At 40.6% G+C, this 17431-nt stretch overlaps 1 protein-coding gene across 3 annotated transcripts in view; it reads left to right on the forward strand.

Annotated features, from left to right (window-relative positions):
* The window catches only part of LOC106587434 (DNA-binding protein RFX7), a 53662-nt gene that overhangs the window by 17998 nt on the left and 18233 nt on the right, over positions 1 to 17431 (forward strand). For all 3 annotated transcript variants that reach the window (XM_014175828.2, XM_014175829.2, XM_014175827.2), the window contains exon 2: positions 12189 to 12222. In XM_014175828.2, coding sequence (XP_014031303.1) covers positions 12189 to 12222 — 34 coding nt within the window. The remainder of the gene's footprint in view (positions 1 to 12188; positions 12223 to 17431) is intronic.

Raw genomic sequence — 17431 nt, forward strand, 5'->3', positions numbered from 1 at the left:
TTTGACAATCTTCATCAGATGACACTCCTAGGACATCATGTTACACAATACATGCATTTTTTTGTTCGATAAAGTTCATATTTATATATAAAAACAGCATTTTACATCGGCGCGTGACATTCAGAAAATCTTTTCCCTCAAATGCTTCCGGTGAATCAGCGCTACAATTTACAAAATTACTATTCGAAAACATTGTTAAAATTTAATATTGTCATTCAAAGACTTATAGATTAACATGTCTTGAATGCCACCGCTTTGCCAGATTTAAAAATAACTTTACTGGGAAATCACACTTTGCAATAAACGACGTGGTATGCCCAGCAAAATAGGCTAGGCTATACATGTTGGAGCCATCTTGGAACGATCAACCATCAAAAATACTATTGTAAATAAAATCTTACCTTTGATTATCTTTATGTCCCAATTGTTAGCGCGCTCCGAAGGCTACTTAAAATGTACCGTGGTGAGTCGGACTTGTCGTCACGAATGTACCATTTTTTTTTTTTTTTAAGTTCGTTCAAACATGTATAACATAAATCTTTAGGGCCTTTTTCAACCAGAGCTTCAATAATATTCCATGGGGACGTTTGCATTGTCTTTCAAAACGTTTCGAAAGGGGAGGGTAGCCATGGGCGGCCGCGTCATAATGGTAAATGGCCCTCCACCTGTGACCAGTTTCCACAGCCTCTCTTTCAGTCAGTTTTGATAGTAGGAGACTCAAACCACTTTGTAAAGACTGGGGACATCTAGTGGAAGCCTTAGGAAGTGCTAAATGATTCATAAGCCCCTGTGTGTTTCAATGGCAAATGTTTGAAGTGATATCCACACATCAGATTTCAGTTTCCTGTCAGGATTTGTCTCAGGGTTTTGACTGCCATATGAGTTCTGTTATACTCACAGACACCATTCAAACAGTTTTAGAAACTTTAGGGTGTTTTCTATCCAAATCAAACAATTATATGCATATTCTAGTTACTGGGCAGGAGTAGTAACCAGATTAAAATCGGGTACGGTTTTTTATCCGGCCGTGCAAATACTGCCCCCTATCCCCAACAGGTTAACTTCTTAGAGATCAAATCCCGTTAACGGGATCGATTTGACAACAGCCAGTGAAAGTGCAGGGCGCCAAATTCAAACAACAGAAATCTCATAATTAAAATTCCTCAAACATACAAGTATTATACACCATTTTAAAGAAACTTCTTGTTAACCTCTCTGGGCTAGGCGGGACGAATTTGTCCCACCTACGCAACAGCCAGGGTAATCCAGTGGCGCGATTTTCAAATACCTTAAATCCTATTACTTCAATTTCTCAAACATGTGACTATTTTACAGCTATTTAAAGACAAGACTCTCGTTAATCTAACCACACTGTCCGATTTCAAAAAGGCTTTACAACGAAAGCAAAACATTAGATTATGTCAGCAGAGTACCCAGCCAGAAATTCAGACACCCATTTTAAGCTAGCATATAATGTCACAAAAACCCAGAAGACAGCTAAATGCAGCACTAACCTTTGATCTTCATCAGATGACAACCCTAGGACATTATGTTATACAATACATGCATGTTTTGTTCAATCAAGTTCATATTTATATAAAAAAAACAGCTTTTTACATTAGCATGTGACGTTCAGAACTAGCATACCCCCGCGCAAACTTCCGGGGAATTTACTAACAATTTACTAAATTACTCACGATAAACGTTCACAAAAAGCATAACAATTATTTTAAGAATTATAGATACAGAACTCCTCTATGCACTCGATATGTCCGATTTTAAAATAGCTTTTTGGTGAAAGCACATTTTGCAATATTGTAAGTACATAGCCCAGCCATCACGGGCTAGCTATTTAGACACCCGGCAAGTTTAGCCTTCACCAAAATCAGATTTACTATAACAAAAATGTTGTTACCTTTGTTGTCTTCGTCAGAATGCACTCCCAGGACTGCTACTTCAATAACAAATGTTGGTTTGGTCCCAAATAATCCATCGTTATATCCGAATAGCGGCGTTTTGTTCGTGCGTTCCAGAAACTATCCGAAATGGTAAATCAGGGTCGCGCGCATGGCGCAATTCGTGACAAAAAAAATTCTAAATATTCCATTACCGTACTTCGAAGCATGTCAACCGCTGTTTAAAATACATTTTTATGCAATTTATCTCGTAAAAAAAGCGATAATATTCCGACCGGGAATCTCCTTTTCGGCAAACAGAGGAAAAATCACAAAGACGGGGGAGGCCAGGGCACGCGCCTAAGCCCACAGTCCCTTGATCGGCCACTTGAGAAAGGCGATAATGTGTTTCAGCCTGGGGCTGGGATGACGACATTCAGGTTTTTCCCGGGCTCTGAGCGCCCATGGAAGACGTAGGAAGTGTCACGTTAGAGCAGAGATCCTTTGTAAAAGATAGAGATGGCAAAGAAGTTCCAGAAATGGTCAGACAGGCCACTTCCTGTAAAGATGATGACTGCAGAGTCATCATTCCCCGTTCTGGCGCCTTCTGAGAGCCTATGGGAACCTTAGAAAATGTCACGTTACAGCAGAGATCCTCTGTTTTCCATAAAGAGGCTATAGAAGGCCAATAAATGGTCAGAGAGGGCACTTCCTGTATGGAATCTTCTCAGGTTTTGACCTGCCATTTGAGTTCTGTTATACTCACAGACACCATTCAAACAGTTTTAGAAACTTTAGGGTGTTTTCTATCCAAAGCCAATAATTATATGCATATTCTAGTTACTGGGCAGGAGTAGTAACCAGATTAAATCGGGTACGTTTTTATCCAGCCGTGTCAATACTGCCCCCTAGCCCTAACAGGTTAACCTGTTAGGGCTAGGGGGCAGCATTGACACGGCTGGAAAAAAAACTTACCCGATTTAATCTGGTTACCACTCCTACTTAGTAACTAGAATATGCATATACTTATTACATATGGATAGAAAACACCCTAAATTTTCTAAAACTGTTTGAATGGTGTCTGTGAGTATAACAGAACTCAAATGGCAGGTCAAAACCTGAGAGATTCCTTTACAGGAAGTGGCCTGTCTGACCATTTGTTGAACTTCTTTTCCATCTCTATCATTTACTAAGGATCTCTGCTCTAACGTGACACTTCCCACGTCGTCCATAGGCGCTCAGAGCCCGGGAAAAACAGAATGTCGTCATTCCAGCCCCAGGCTGAAACACATTATCGCCTTTCTCAAGTGGCCCATCAAGAGACACTAGCTTATGCGCGTGACCCCGACCGCCCCCGCCTTTGGGATTTTTTCCTCTGTTTGCCGAAAAGGAGATTCCCTGTCGGAATATTATCGCTTTTCTACGAGAAAAATGTCGTAAAAATTGATTTTAAACAGCGGTTGACATGCTTCGAAGTACGGCAATGGAATACTTAGAATTTTATTGTCACGAATTGCGCCAAGCGCGTGACACTTCTTTACTATTTCGGATAGTGTCTGGAACGCACGAACAAAACGCCGCTATTCTGATATAACGATGGATTATTTTGGACCAAACCAACATTTGTTATTGAAGTAGCAGTTCTGGGTGTGCATTCTGACGAAGACAACAAAAGGTAATCAAACTTTTATAATAGTAAATATGATTATGGTGAGTGCTAAACTTGCCGGGTGTCTAAATAGCGAGCCCGTGATGCCTGGGCTATGTACTTAGAATATTGCAAAATGTGCTTTCACCAAAAGCTATTTTAAAATCGGACATATCGAGTGCATAGAGGAGGTCTGTATCTATAATTCTTAAAATAATTGTTATGCTTTTTGTGAACGTTTATCGTGAGTAATTTAGTAAATGTTAGCGAATTCCCGGAAGCATTTGCGGGAAGGTATGCTAGTTCTGAACGTCACATGCTAATGTAAAAAGCTGGTTTTTGATATAAATATGAACTTGATCGAACAAAACATGCATGTATTGTATAACATAATGTCCTAGGGTTGTCATCTGATGAAGATTATCAAAGGTTAGTGCTGCATTTAGCTGTCTTCTGGGTTTTGGTGATCATTATATGCTGGCTTGAAAAATGGGTGTCTGATTATTTCTGGCTTGGTACTCTGCTGACATAATCTAATGTTTTGCTTTCGTTGTAAAGCCTTTTTGAAATCGGACAGTGTGGTTAGATTAACGAGAGTCTTATCTTTAAATGGCTGTAAAATAGTCATATGTTTGAGAAATTGAAGTAATAGGATTTTTAAGGTTTTGAAAATCGCGCCACAGGATAGCCGTGGCTGTTACGTAGGTGGGACGAATTCGTCCCGCCTAGCCTAGAGAGGTTAATGCAACCGCTGCAATAATCTGAGTACAGCGCTCAGCCACCAAAACAAGCCATACAGATACACGCCATGTTGTGGAGTCAACAGAAGTCAGAAATAGCATTAAATATTCACTTACCTTTGATCTTCATCGGAATGCACTCCCAGGAATCCCAGTTCCACAATAAATGTTTGTTTTGTTCGATAGTCCATCATTTATGTCCAAATACCTCCTTTTTTTCACGCGTTTAGTACACTAATCCAAATGCACAAGGCGCGGCAGTAAGTCCAGACAAAAAGTCAAAAAAGTTCCATTACAGTTTGTAGAAACATGTCAAACGATGTATAGAATCAATCTTCAGGATGTTTTTATCATAAATCTTCAATAATATTCCAACCAGACAATTCCTTTGTCTTTGGAAAGGGAACGGAGCTCGAGCTCACGGCCGCACATGTGACTAAACTCAAGGCTTTCAGCCAGGCCACTGGTTCAAACAGCTCTTATTCGCTCCCCTTTTACAATAGAAGCCTGAAAAAACGTTTTAAAGACTGTTGACATCTAGTTTAAGCCCTAGGAAGTGCAATCTGACCCCACAGACACTGTATATTGGATAGGCAATCATTTGGAAAAACTAGAAACTTCAGATTTCCCACTTCCTGGTTGGATTTTTCTCAGGTTTTTGCCTGCCATATGAGTTCTGTTATACTCAGACATCATTCAAACAGTTTTAGAAACTTCAGTGTTTTCTATTCAAATCTACTAATAATATGCATATCTTAGCTTCTGGGCCTGAGTAGCAGGCAGTTTACTCTGGGCACGCTTTTCATCCGAACGTGAAAATACTGCCCCCCAGCCCAAAGAGGTTAAGGGAATTAAAATGGAGCTGAATGTAGCATTTGAAATGATTCCAATGTTGTCTTCTCTCGCTGTCTGTCTGTAAGGACTGGGGAGGCAGTGTTTATCAGAATAGGATGGGGAAACTGGATAGAATTGGAAGGAGGGGATGAAATCCAAACACAATGAGGATAGTCTTCAAAGAGAATTAAAAATGAGCTTCACACCGGCAAACATGAGGCGGTTTTCAGGAGTGCAGAATTTTATAGAAATTTTCACCGCTACTGTCGTCGCTAGAATTTCTTTGTAGTCTTGGAGGTCCTTAATTGCGTTTTTGGTGTGGTTTCTATATCTTGAGTGAAATTTCCTGTCTTTTTTTGTAGGGAATGCAATCATAAGATGTTTTTCCATTTTTATACTAGTCAGCATTTTATTATCAGATTTGTTTTTGCCAGATTACTGAATGACTGTCTTTGATGGGCCCACAAACAATCCCCTGCATTTTGGTTAGCCCTTAGTTTAATTGAAATTATGTGGTGAGGACCCCTTAATGGATTCATTCCCTCCAAGCATGATAAGATACTGTTTCTTTTCCCCCTCGTTCTCACCTTCCTCTCAAGGAACTTTTGGAATTCAGTTTAGAATTGGTTTGTGCTTGGAGAGAATCTGATACAAACCTGTGAAGCAACAGAACAAGCATTGTGACTTGATTTCTGTGAACACAGCAGATTATTTGAAGATAGGGCTGTAAATTCAAAGGGAACAGAAGAACATTTAACTAATGTCAGGAATGTCAATTGAAAATGTGTTAAGGGTCATTTTTTGTTTCTGGCTCTGTGCTTGAAGGACATTCTATTAGTTTATTTAAGTGCATGCACATTGAGGGGAGGTAGGCCTACTATCTAGAGAAAAGGAGGAAATACGAGGGAACCAAGTTTTAAGAAATATAAAAATGTATTTGTGTATGCCTTGTCCTGATACACACATTCTGCCCTTTCCTTGTTGTTGAACTTGTTGTTAAAAAAATGTATGCAGTCTTGTTAGGGCTGTCCCCGAAAAAAAAAATCTTCATCGACCAAGATTCGTCTGTTCTTTTGACCAGTCATTTCTGACTGAAAAGTTCTGTTACTGAAATCCCTCATTTGTTTAGAAAAACATTCCCTTAACCCTTGCTCTCTTTACGTGACACATGTATACATCGCAATACATAGACCAATCGGGCCTGACCTATAGCATATCATCACATCAATAAATTGGTTATAGCAAACTCCGATCACCATAACACATATGACAGCAAAATGGATGCAGAGGATGTGACAAACTCTAAACGGGGGAATGTTTGTTTACTGGTTGCTCAGGAGGTAAAGGGGAAATCAGATGTGAATACATTTTGACTTGTTGTGGAAAATACTGGAGATCAAGAGACGCCACTAACTAAATTATAAGCATAGCCGAGAGTATGTTGTAATGTTTTATTTTTTTGTAAAGCCTTTTATTACAGCAAAGACTAAAAACAGTCACATGCGTTTGTGAATGCAATTGCCGAAATTGAACGGTTTATTTATTGTTTGCAGCAAATTTTTCAAGGGTTTCTTTGTTTTATTTTATAACTAAAATGCTTGATTGCATTTCAAATCATGATTAACTCCGTATGCTGTGTGATGACATGTATGATTGATACAGTAGCCTATATACAGTGCATTCGGAAAGTATTCAGACCCCTTGACTTCCACATTTTTGTTACGTTACAGCCTTATTCTAAAATGGATTAAATTGAGGGAAAATAAACAATCTATACACAATACCCTATAATGACAAAGCAAAAACAGATTTGTTTTTGAAATTTTGTAAATGTATTAAAAATGCAAAACTGATCACAAGTATTCAGACTCTTTACTTTGTTGAAGCACCTTTGGCAGTGATAACAGCCTTGAGTCTTCTTAGGTATGACGCTACAAGCTTGGCACACCTGTATTTGGGACGTTTCTCCCATTTCCTCTCTACAGATCCTCTCACGCTCTGTCAAGTTGGATGGGGAGTGTCACTGCACAGCTATTTTCAGGTCTCTCCAGAGATAATCGATTTGATTAATGTCCGGGCTCTGGGTGGGCCACTCAAGGACATTCATAGATTTGTCCCAAAGCCACCGCTGCGTTGTCTTGGCTGTGTGCTTAGGGCCGTTGTCCTGTTGGAAGGTGAACCTTCGCCCACTCTGAAGTCCTGAGCGCTCTGGAGCAGGTTTTCATCAAGGATCTCTCTGTACTTTGCTCCATTCATCTTTCCCTCGATCCTGACTAGTCTCCCAGTCCCTGCCGCTGAAAAACATCCCCACAGCATGATGCTGCCATCACCATGCTTCACCGTAGGGATGGTGCCAGGTTTCCTCCAGATGTGACGCTTGGCATTCAGGCCAAAGAATTCAATCTTAGTTTCATCAGACTAGAGAATTTTGTTTCTCATGTTCTGCGAGTGCTTTAGGTGCCTTTTGGCAAACTCCAAGTGGGCTGTCATGTGCCTTTTACTGAGGCGTGGCTTCCATCTGGCCACTCTACCATAAAGGCCTGATTTGTTGGAGTGCTGCAGAGATGGTTGTCCTTCTGGAAGGTTCTCACATCTCCACAGAGGAACTCTGGAGCTCTGAGTGACCAGCGGGTTCTTGGTCACCTCTCTGACCAAGGCCCTTCACCCCCGATTGCTCAGTTTGACCGGGCGGCCAGCTCTTTTTAAAATTTGTACAAGTGTTATTTTTTATAAACATAATCTTTTATTTAACTGGAAGTGTCTTGGTGGTTACAAACATCTTCCATTTTAAGAATTGATGGAGTCCACTGTGTTCTTGGAACTTCAATACTGCAGAAATGTTTTCGTACCCTTCTCCAGATCTGCCTCGACACAATCCTGTCTCAGAGCTCTACGGACAAATCCTTCGACCTCATGGCTTGGTTTTTGCTCTGACATGCACTGTCAAACTGGTGTGACCTTTATATAGACAGGTGTGTGCCTTTTTCAAATCATGTCCAATCAATTGAATTTTCCAATCTTGTTGTAGAAACATCACAAGGATGATCAATGGAAACAGGATGCACTTGAACTCAATTTAGTCTCATATAGCAAAAGGTCTGAATACTTATGTAAATAAGGTAATACTGTTTTTTATTTATAAATTAGCAACATTTTCTAGACCTGCTCGCTTTGTCATTATGGGGTGTTGTGTGTCGATTGAGGGGAAACAATTAATTTAATACATTTCAGAATAAGGCTGTAACGTAGCAAATTGTAAAAAAAAGTATGCGGTCTGAATACTTTCCGAATGCACTGTAAGTATTTAAATATAGGCCTAAGTAAATTACGGTATTAAGACTAAACAGGAAGCTCTCTTAGGCCTACAGCTCGATCGATGGTGGCTCTACAAGGCTGCTACACTACGCCTTCTAATGATAATGACATTACTTATTATTATAATGATGATCATAATAGTGATAATAAGGAGATCACGAAAAGGAGGGTTATTATAATTTATCAGAATTTGGAACAGTGTGAACAACACTAAATTAATTATAAGTAATACGAAAGATGCTGTTCTAACAACAAAGTGTAAAGCCTTTATTACAGGATAGCAAATATTTAAAAAACAGGCCAATTTTGTGAAATTGTGTAATTATCCGACATGTTGCGGTTGCGTGACGCTCACGGAATCAGTAGGTTATTAAACAAACACTCAAATAGGCAACATATCAGGATTTCTTATTTCTATAGATTATATATGGATGATTTTATAAAGCCAGGCACATTTAACAGTTGGGCTATTGTTTATAGACCTAATTAGGTTGGGGTTTATTAATGTTGCACCATTGTCCTTAACCATATACAATTTCAGTAGCACATGTTTTAGAGTGATGGACTGTTACGGCCTGCACAATGGATTAGTCCACTCAGACACGCAAATCAGACAGTTGTCTTGTTTTTAGTGTTTGCTACTGCTCGACTAAAGAAATCTCGGTCGACCAACAGCCTATCGACTAAATCAGGTCAGCCCTAAATCTTAATTAATGCAGTTGGGAGATTCAAAACATTCCTATGCTTGGGAGTATTTTCACACTCAAACAAGGTGCCAGTTAAAAGGGAGGAAGGTGTGTAGAAGATTATGCTTTCAGCACCCGATGGCTTGTACTTTTTTGTTGTTGATAGAGCTGTACACTGAAATTCACTTAAGCCCATACTCACTGAGTTTTCACCAGCCATGAGACAGTCTGTCCTGAAAACACCTCAGTGTGGATAAATGGTGACTTTCAACGTTTGACTGGCTGGAGTGAGGTCTCGTGTCTTTGGTGGTAGCTCTATTTAACAGTTGACCTACTGTCTTTAAATCTCTGAAAGTTATGTTAGATCTGATTTATAGGCCAGTTGTCTACTTAGGATCTTTAACTCCCAGTTGTACTATTCAGTTGAAACTCTTTGAACTGTGTTGGGCTGTATCTGCTCCACGCTCAATTTGGTGGCTGTTCTGATGGTATGTCAGGCTTCAGTTTAAAAGATTCACCATCACCACTCTAGTGGAAGAATATGAGAAGAGGGGTTCAACAGGGTTGGATGTCTGCTCGCCGTTGGAGGATCTACCCACGTTGATAATTCAGAATAGCACAGCTTTGGTACTCCAGCCTTCCCCAGTGTCAGGCTACTGTCTGCGGTTGCTGAGGTTTAGAGGTGAATGTCAGGCAATCATCTTTCTCCCTGAAGCAGCCATATTGAGGCAGGGTGGCGGACAGTGAGCAGCCAGGGCTGCCCCTTCTTGGCGGCTCTGACTGTTGTTTACATTCAATGGGGGAGTGCAGGAGGGGCCAGCTTGGGGGGGTGGTGAAGGTCTGCTCTGCTGCCTTTGGAAATCAGGGTGCTTTTCAGGAAAAAAACGATACACACTGTACCTATTAATGTAACATTTTAGGTTTAGTGTTTATTATTTCATAGCATATTACCAGTTATCGTTTTCGAATGTTGATTTGTGTTTTGACTTAGGCTCTTATCTCTCTCAACGTTTCAGAATGATTTATTAAAAGGCTGAAATAAGACCTGTTGTGTGGTAGATGTAGGCACATTAGTTGATGATCATTCAAGGGTTTCTGAACTGGGTAGTTAAGGGTAATTCAATACATGCAGCAGTTAGCTGCTTAGTGCAGAAAGGTTTTTGTGAGAGACAAAATCCTGAAAATATATACAATCAATCATGTAAATCTCAAGCGGTGGTGGTTGGTGCATGCCACTAAAAGAATTAGATCAGACATGTTGAAGTTTACCTGGTGCAGCTTGGATATAGATGAATTAGGCCAACATAGGCAGGGTGAGTGGGTTCATCACTCAGAGCTGAACTAGTCTACTGCCAGCCCAGGGTTTAACAGGATGTGTTTAGAAACCAGACTTCCTCAGTCTCAACGCATGTACATTGCATGGCAATGGGTCCATGTTTCACATGGAAATCACCCAACTCCGAATTTAGGGATAGGGAGGGATGGCTGTTCTAGAGGAATACAAACTCAGACTCCACTCTGACCCACAGGAATGTTTTTATTTATTTATAATAATGTCAGAGGAATCTGTGCCATTTTTTATACTGCAGGTTGATTTACCCCTAAACCCCCTTTGTAATGCCAGTCATCAACATTATTGTGTACCCTGCCAAGTGAGGTTCTAGTCCAGACTAAGTGATTCTAGGCAGAGCTTGTTAAGTCATGTTCTGTGTGACCAGAATTTGGGGTATAATTGCTGCAGAACCTTTAAAACTGGAGTGATGTGCAGTAAGGAGCCTGCAGGGAGAATCTAAATCCTGTCTTCCCAATCCCCTCCCAGCTCCCCACAGCAACAATGACTTAACGAGGCGCTCTCTCGGTACCTGCCTGGCCTTACCTAGAAACAGCTTAATGAGAGGAACCTGGCAGACCTGCTTATTATCAACATTGAGAAATCCTGGCATCACCTAGTAACAGTCCATTAAAGCTTACTTTCTCTGTCACCGCTAATAAGTCTCCTGATTCTGCCCTGCCCTGAGTAACCTAGTAACAGCCCTTCAGTCTGACCTGGCCCTATATCACACAGCAACAACCTGAAATCTGAACCTAACCTTTACTGTTACTTAACAAGTAAGTAAGTCCTAGGTTTTCCCCTTCATTGTAGTAGATGATCAAATAGGACCAGCCTACCTCATTATGACCAGTTCTTGTATTGATTCTTAGTAGTATGAGAGGCAAGTTACCATCTCCTACTATGTTATCCAGGTAAACTGACTTGAAAGTGGGCTGAGCCACACAGAGAGGGATTTACCATGTGGTTCAATTGGAGAAGTGTCATGGACCACGCACCTCTTGAGCTGCAGAATGTGTAGGCACACACACACACACACACACACACACACACACACACACACACACACAGTGAGAGAATTTTTACAGGCTATGGAGAGGAAATTGGGTCAATTCAGGCTATGGGAGTAGATGTGTGTTGTTTTTGAGTGGGCGGACTCAGCAAGGGGCCACGAGAATCTCTGACTGTAAAGCATTAGCAGCCTCTCCGCTCACTTCACTGTGAGGAACTGTAGCAGGTTGTCTGTGAACGATTGTAACCAACAGTCAGTGAGTCCGTTTTTCTCTATTTGATTTTAACTGTCTGAGAGAGCTTGTCTGTCTCTTTATAGGTCCTTTGACTAATATGCTGTGGGATGAATTAATGATAGGTTGGCTTTCCTTTCTGTGTTTCTAGCAGTATGACATTGCCTTGAGGTCAAGTCAGATCTTACAGTACTTTTTTTATGTGGATTAGGCCCTGGTACTGAATTGAAGTCCCCTCAATGACTGTCAAGGACTTTCTGAGGGAGGTGTTTATTAATAGGCATTGAGTGCTATAGGACATTTATATAGTGTCTGTATCCATTTTTACATAAGACAACGTGTTCCTGGGATATATTGGTTATGACCGGGGAGAAGCGGGTGGGAGGGTTGTCTCATGCCTTACGTTACAATGATTTATTAATAAATCCGGTTTATGCATGGTGCTCACCGTACGCTTGTGTCATACTAATTTGTCCTATGTTTCTCTTTTTTTCAGTAAATCTGTACAGACAAAGGTGGACAATATTTTGGTGAGTTTTACTTGTCATAAAGCCTTTAACCACAATGTATGCTCTGTTCACAATTCTTATACTTTCCCCCCCCAATGTTTAAGGTTGGTTTTTGACTTGAATAAGGTAAGGTCAATTTTAGGTTTCTGAAATGTAATCTCTGTGCTTATCTCAGCTCCTCGCCGGTGTTGTGAGACTGTTAGAGGATGAAGAGAAGCAGCATTGCCATCTACTCTGAATGTAGTATTTAAACAGGTGGTCCCATGTTTGACTTATTTATACCACACTTGATGTCAGAGCTGAAAGTAGCCCCGTTATGAAACAGCTATTGCTGACAAAATACTGCTCAGTCCTGTTGAATGATCTCACTAAAACTCCACTAACCCATTTAATCTTACTTCATGAGTCCTGTCGTTATACTACACAGTATTTGGCTCGTAATGGTCTCCAGAAGATGGGATGAAATGATTTACCTCTGTGCTTGGTGTTGTAACCAAACCAGTGGTCATGTTCTTTTGTCATCACCTCATCTTTTTTAGACCTTTGTGTTTTTGCTCATAGGTTCTGGCCTTCAACTGAAATTCAGTCATCCACAGTGTGATTGAACATACATGATCATCTAAAACCCAACTTGACATACTTGAACATAACTCAGTCAAACGTTCACACAAATCTCCTATTGACATCTGCAGCACATGGCTTACCTGAAAGTTCACGTGAGGATTTGGCCCCATGTACTGTAATTGACCAAGTATAGACATATTTTGCCTGTCAATAGAGATGGGTGCTATACAACACTAAGATCCAGTGCATTGCCGGCAGGAGACTGAGCAGAGGTCAAGGCTACACTCCAGTTACTCTGGGAAACCTGTGTTTACTCAATACTGCAGGCTGGGCTTCAGCTTGTCAGGGACGTATCTTACCAACAGGTATGTTGAGGATAGACGGCTAGACCTGTCAAAGCAATCAAATCACCCACCACTGCCACATTGTAGCCTGCGTTTTGCACTCAGGCTACACATATAAGGAGGTCAACGGGTGTTTGTCCTCATTGACCTGTCTTGCCTCCTCCTCAGTGAAAAGGGACCCCAATCCCAGTGGTTAAAAGCCTGTCTCGTGTACTGTTAAGTGCAGAATCCAGAATCCCTGGAGCCCTAAAGTGTCACACAAATCTCCATGTTCATGGCAGGTGCCAGAGTCGACAATACACGCATGAGCTCCCGTACTCCAGTCAGCTTTACGGCGCTAAATGTTGCGATCTCACACGCCACCTTGCATCAGCTGCGCTCATTAAAGGTTAATGCCTTCAGTTGTATTCCACAAGGGTCTTGTGTTTTTCAATTCCGACAGACTTTGTTTTCTTTGCCTCTTAAGGATTTCTAGAGGACATGGGAAAGCACTAGCGTCTAATATTAACCCCTCTCCCTCCCTCTGTTTTCATTTACAGACTTTGAATGTGTCAGCGGTGGTGATAAGTAGAACACACATCAATAATGAAACTTGTGTTGATACACTGTGGTTGTTTCCTGCCTCAGACTGTGTCTTATGGAGATGTGAGAGTGGTCTCTGGGGAGAGGTGGCCGTTTTTACTCTTTCAGTGAAGTGAGTGGTGTAACCTATCTCTCTGTGTGTTGAATCACTAATGCCCAGCCCACGCTCCACTAGTAATGTCTTAGTAATATTACTAGTCTTCCACCATCAGGGTCTGCATGATGCGTCTCTTTCTGGTGTCTGGCCTCATATCAAACTGGTTCTGTTCAGATGTCCTCAGTTATAGCTGCCCTTCGTGTGAATATTCATTCGCTGTAGAGCTTTGCGTTTAGTTGGAAGACTTGGCGGTTAATGGTTCTTGTGATGTGAGAGAGAGGTCATTTGCCAGGTGGTTGAGACAAAGTAGATAATGTACAGTAGCAAGCCAATGTAACCAGAGGCTTAACCCGTTAATTACCATTTTTATCTCCGTGTGTTATCGTTTCCTCTAATAGCTTCCAGTTTCTCTGAGCCTCAACACAACCAATCAGGGTTCCTCTCACGTCTAGCTCATTCTCCTAGATGGTATCAGACTCAGTAATAAAGTTGTCGGGTTGACGCCATAGCTCAGTTTTGCCGACGCATACCTAGTTGTGTAACTGCCATTTATGAACTTGTCTTTCATCCAACAGAAAGCTATAGTGTTGTTGTTGGCGTGAGAATACAACCAGGCTATAATTGTTCTGTTGATGTTGTTGGTACCGAGAGGACTGATATACTATTATGGATGGTGGTGATGGGTATTTAACCTTGGCCGTGTGAAGGTGCAGGGGACTGTGGACTGTCTGCTGACACTGCCTCATTTAGAATTGTCATCCAAGTGTGGACCCTTGCCCTGCGACGGGTGCTGTTTGTCGGGTCTTCAGACACAGGCCAGTCAAAGTCCAAATGGAGTTCAGAGATGTAAGGTCTGTAAGTGGCTGATGTTGAATGGCTGCAGAAGTAGGGCTGGGTGATATTTGGAATTAATTTGAATGTATGTTTTAGGGCAATGTTTTTATGAGCATTTCTTTTTGGTCTCGTCTCCTTGGATCCTTCTGTGCTGTGTACGCTGTTCACCTTCCCCTCGCCAGAGACACCAAGCCCCTCCCCCTGGCACTCACAACAACAGCCGAAAGATCACTTCAACCTCTCTGACAACACACAGTTTCAACTTACTATTTGCATTTTAGGTTTGGTCCAACAGAATTGATTAATTTCCCCTTCTAACGATAACCTTTTATGTCTCAACTCCCAAAATTTAGAACAGAGCAGACCCTACTAAAACGAGAGTATCAATGAACATGATTGTGGAAAATGTATGCTCAGTTTGTCATGTGCGACATTGCGGTACCTGCTACTGCTACCTACTGCTACCTACTGCTAAGCAGCATTTTAGTCACATACTGTTATGTGCTAGCTGTCTAGTCTGGGTTTTAAAAATGTTCAATGAGCATAAAAATACACATTTATATGAGGAACTGACAACTCGTTCTCATTCTGAGAAATAAGCATCTTATCCAGGTAGGCCACTTAATTTGAACATTTAAACAAAGTGAACAGGCTATGTTGTTCAAACGGTTGGAGACGGACACGAGGGTGTATTCATAACAGTTCAACTGTTCTACCTTGTTAGCAAGCAAATAGATCCAAGTACTCTAGACTTTTAATATAAAGATTAGCTGGCTACAATATCAAGCACGTAGGCTTGAGATTGTTTGTTTGAGACGTGTTCATTTTCTATAGTGCTTGCTACCAGAATTTGGTCATTATTAGTGGATGTGCATGGTTCTGGTTAAATTTGTAACAAAATTGGAATTTTCATAGACTTGAAATCCAGATCAGTGATTATTGCAAAAAAAGGTAAAACTATTTTAATCAAATAATTCAATTATTAGTGGGTCTTAAGGTTGTGGAAGGCTTAAATTTAGCCTAGATTTAATTTTACAAGCCCAGAATTCATTAGATTATTCCTGGCTGTTTGAAATGCAGGGTATTTTACCTTTTTAATTGTACAACAAAGCTTATTTAGATATAAATAGAGACATATTGTGAATCACCCATAATCGAGTAGATTTTTAGGCCATATCGGCCAGCCCTATTCCCAAAGCCTGCCTAGCTACGACGCGATTATTTCTCACTATCACTTGCGTGATGGGATAAAACTTTGATACTAAACTCATTACCAGCGGTAATGAAAGTAAACCATTGCCAACAGTGAGGGATATTGTACTTCCAAGCAGTGATGACTACTAGTATCCATATTTCATTTTTATTTATTTAACTAGGCAAGTCAGTTAAGAACAAATTCTTATTTTCAATGACGGCCTAGGAACGGTGGGTTAACTGCCTTGTTCAGGGGCAGAACGACAGATTTTTTTCCATGTCAGCTCGGGGATTCGATCTTGCAACCTTTCGGTTACTAGTCCAACGCTCTAACCAGGCTACCTGCCGCCCCAAAGAGTTGGGTAGGTTACTTTCTAAATGTAATACGTTATTTACCAGTTATCTGTCCAAAATTGTAATTAGTAACCTAACTTTTGGATTTCCCAAACTCAGTAACATAATCTGATTCCATTCCGTTTAAGATTACTTTCCCCTTATGAGGCATTAGAAGAAGACAAAAATGTATGTTACCAATTGAACGACATCTATTGCAGGATAAATCAATGTTAAAGTTTACATAGCTGGCCATATATGGATGTTACATTTTACTTTATGGGTTGGTTATGAAGGCTTCTTCAAACCCATCGCTTTCTACTACATATAGTACGATTAAATTATATCTCTACATTAAAAATCAGTCTATCAGAATTCCAGTCATTCCAGTAAATGTTATACTCCTTGATCTTCAAGAATGGATTAGCCAAATTGTTTTACCTGAGCATGACCCCAAAACGAAGGACTTATTAGCCAGCCCTACTCTGTTTATGATTTTGTCGTCATGGAGAACTGATTGGGCTCATTGATTCAAGTTCAAAAAGAAATGCTGTGCTCATGGAATGGCATGCTTTGAGCGCTACTGAAGAAAAAAAGCCCCACTTGTATTCCACAGGCTTGGATCCTCACTGTGCAGCTGTTTTTGCTCTGTCCACTGGTTTCAAAAACAATGATTGATAGTCAGCTTAAACTTCTTGAATTCAACCATCTATTGGGTTCAAATACACATTTATATTTGAACAGCCATACACAACAACCACAATCCATAAGGCACAAATGGCTAAATGACAGAGTAGCAGTGTGTTTCACATCAATACGCTATGTAGATATCAATATCCGTATCGCCGTAGACTAAACCACTGTTGTCATCCTTACCTCCAAGCGTTTATTCAAGTTGGATAATCTTTGGATGCCAACAGTAGTCGCACCATTGGAAGACAGCTTGGACTGTAGCCTGCAAAAGCCTGTTCCTGCTCTTTTCCCACGATCCGTCACACATTTGGCGTGTCATCATAGTGGTCTCTGACTTGTCAGACTCGCTCAGGTGGAACAAACATAAATTTGCACCTTTTTTCAATACTGATTTGAATGTCATTGAGAAAACAGAAGTGTCCGTTTTTTCCCCGCAAACATCCTTTATGAATTTAAAAATAATCCTCTAAGTAATCATCTAGTTTTTCAAAAGTATCTGTAATCTGATTACAATATTTTTGCTGGTAATTTAACGGATTACAGTTACTGTTTTTTGGTTGTAATTCCTTACATGTAATCCATTTTTCCC

Source organism: Salmo salar, chromosome ssa26, assembly GCF_905237065.1.
Source record: "Salmo salar chromosome ssa26, Ssal_v3.1, whole genome shotgun sequence".
Lineage (NCBI taxonomy): Eukaryota > Metazoa > Chordata > Actinopteri > Salmoniformes > Salmonidae > Salmo > Salmo salar.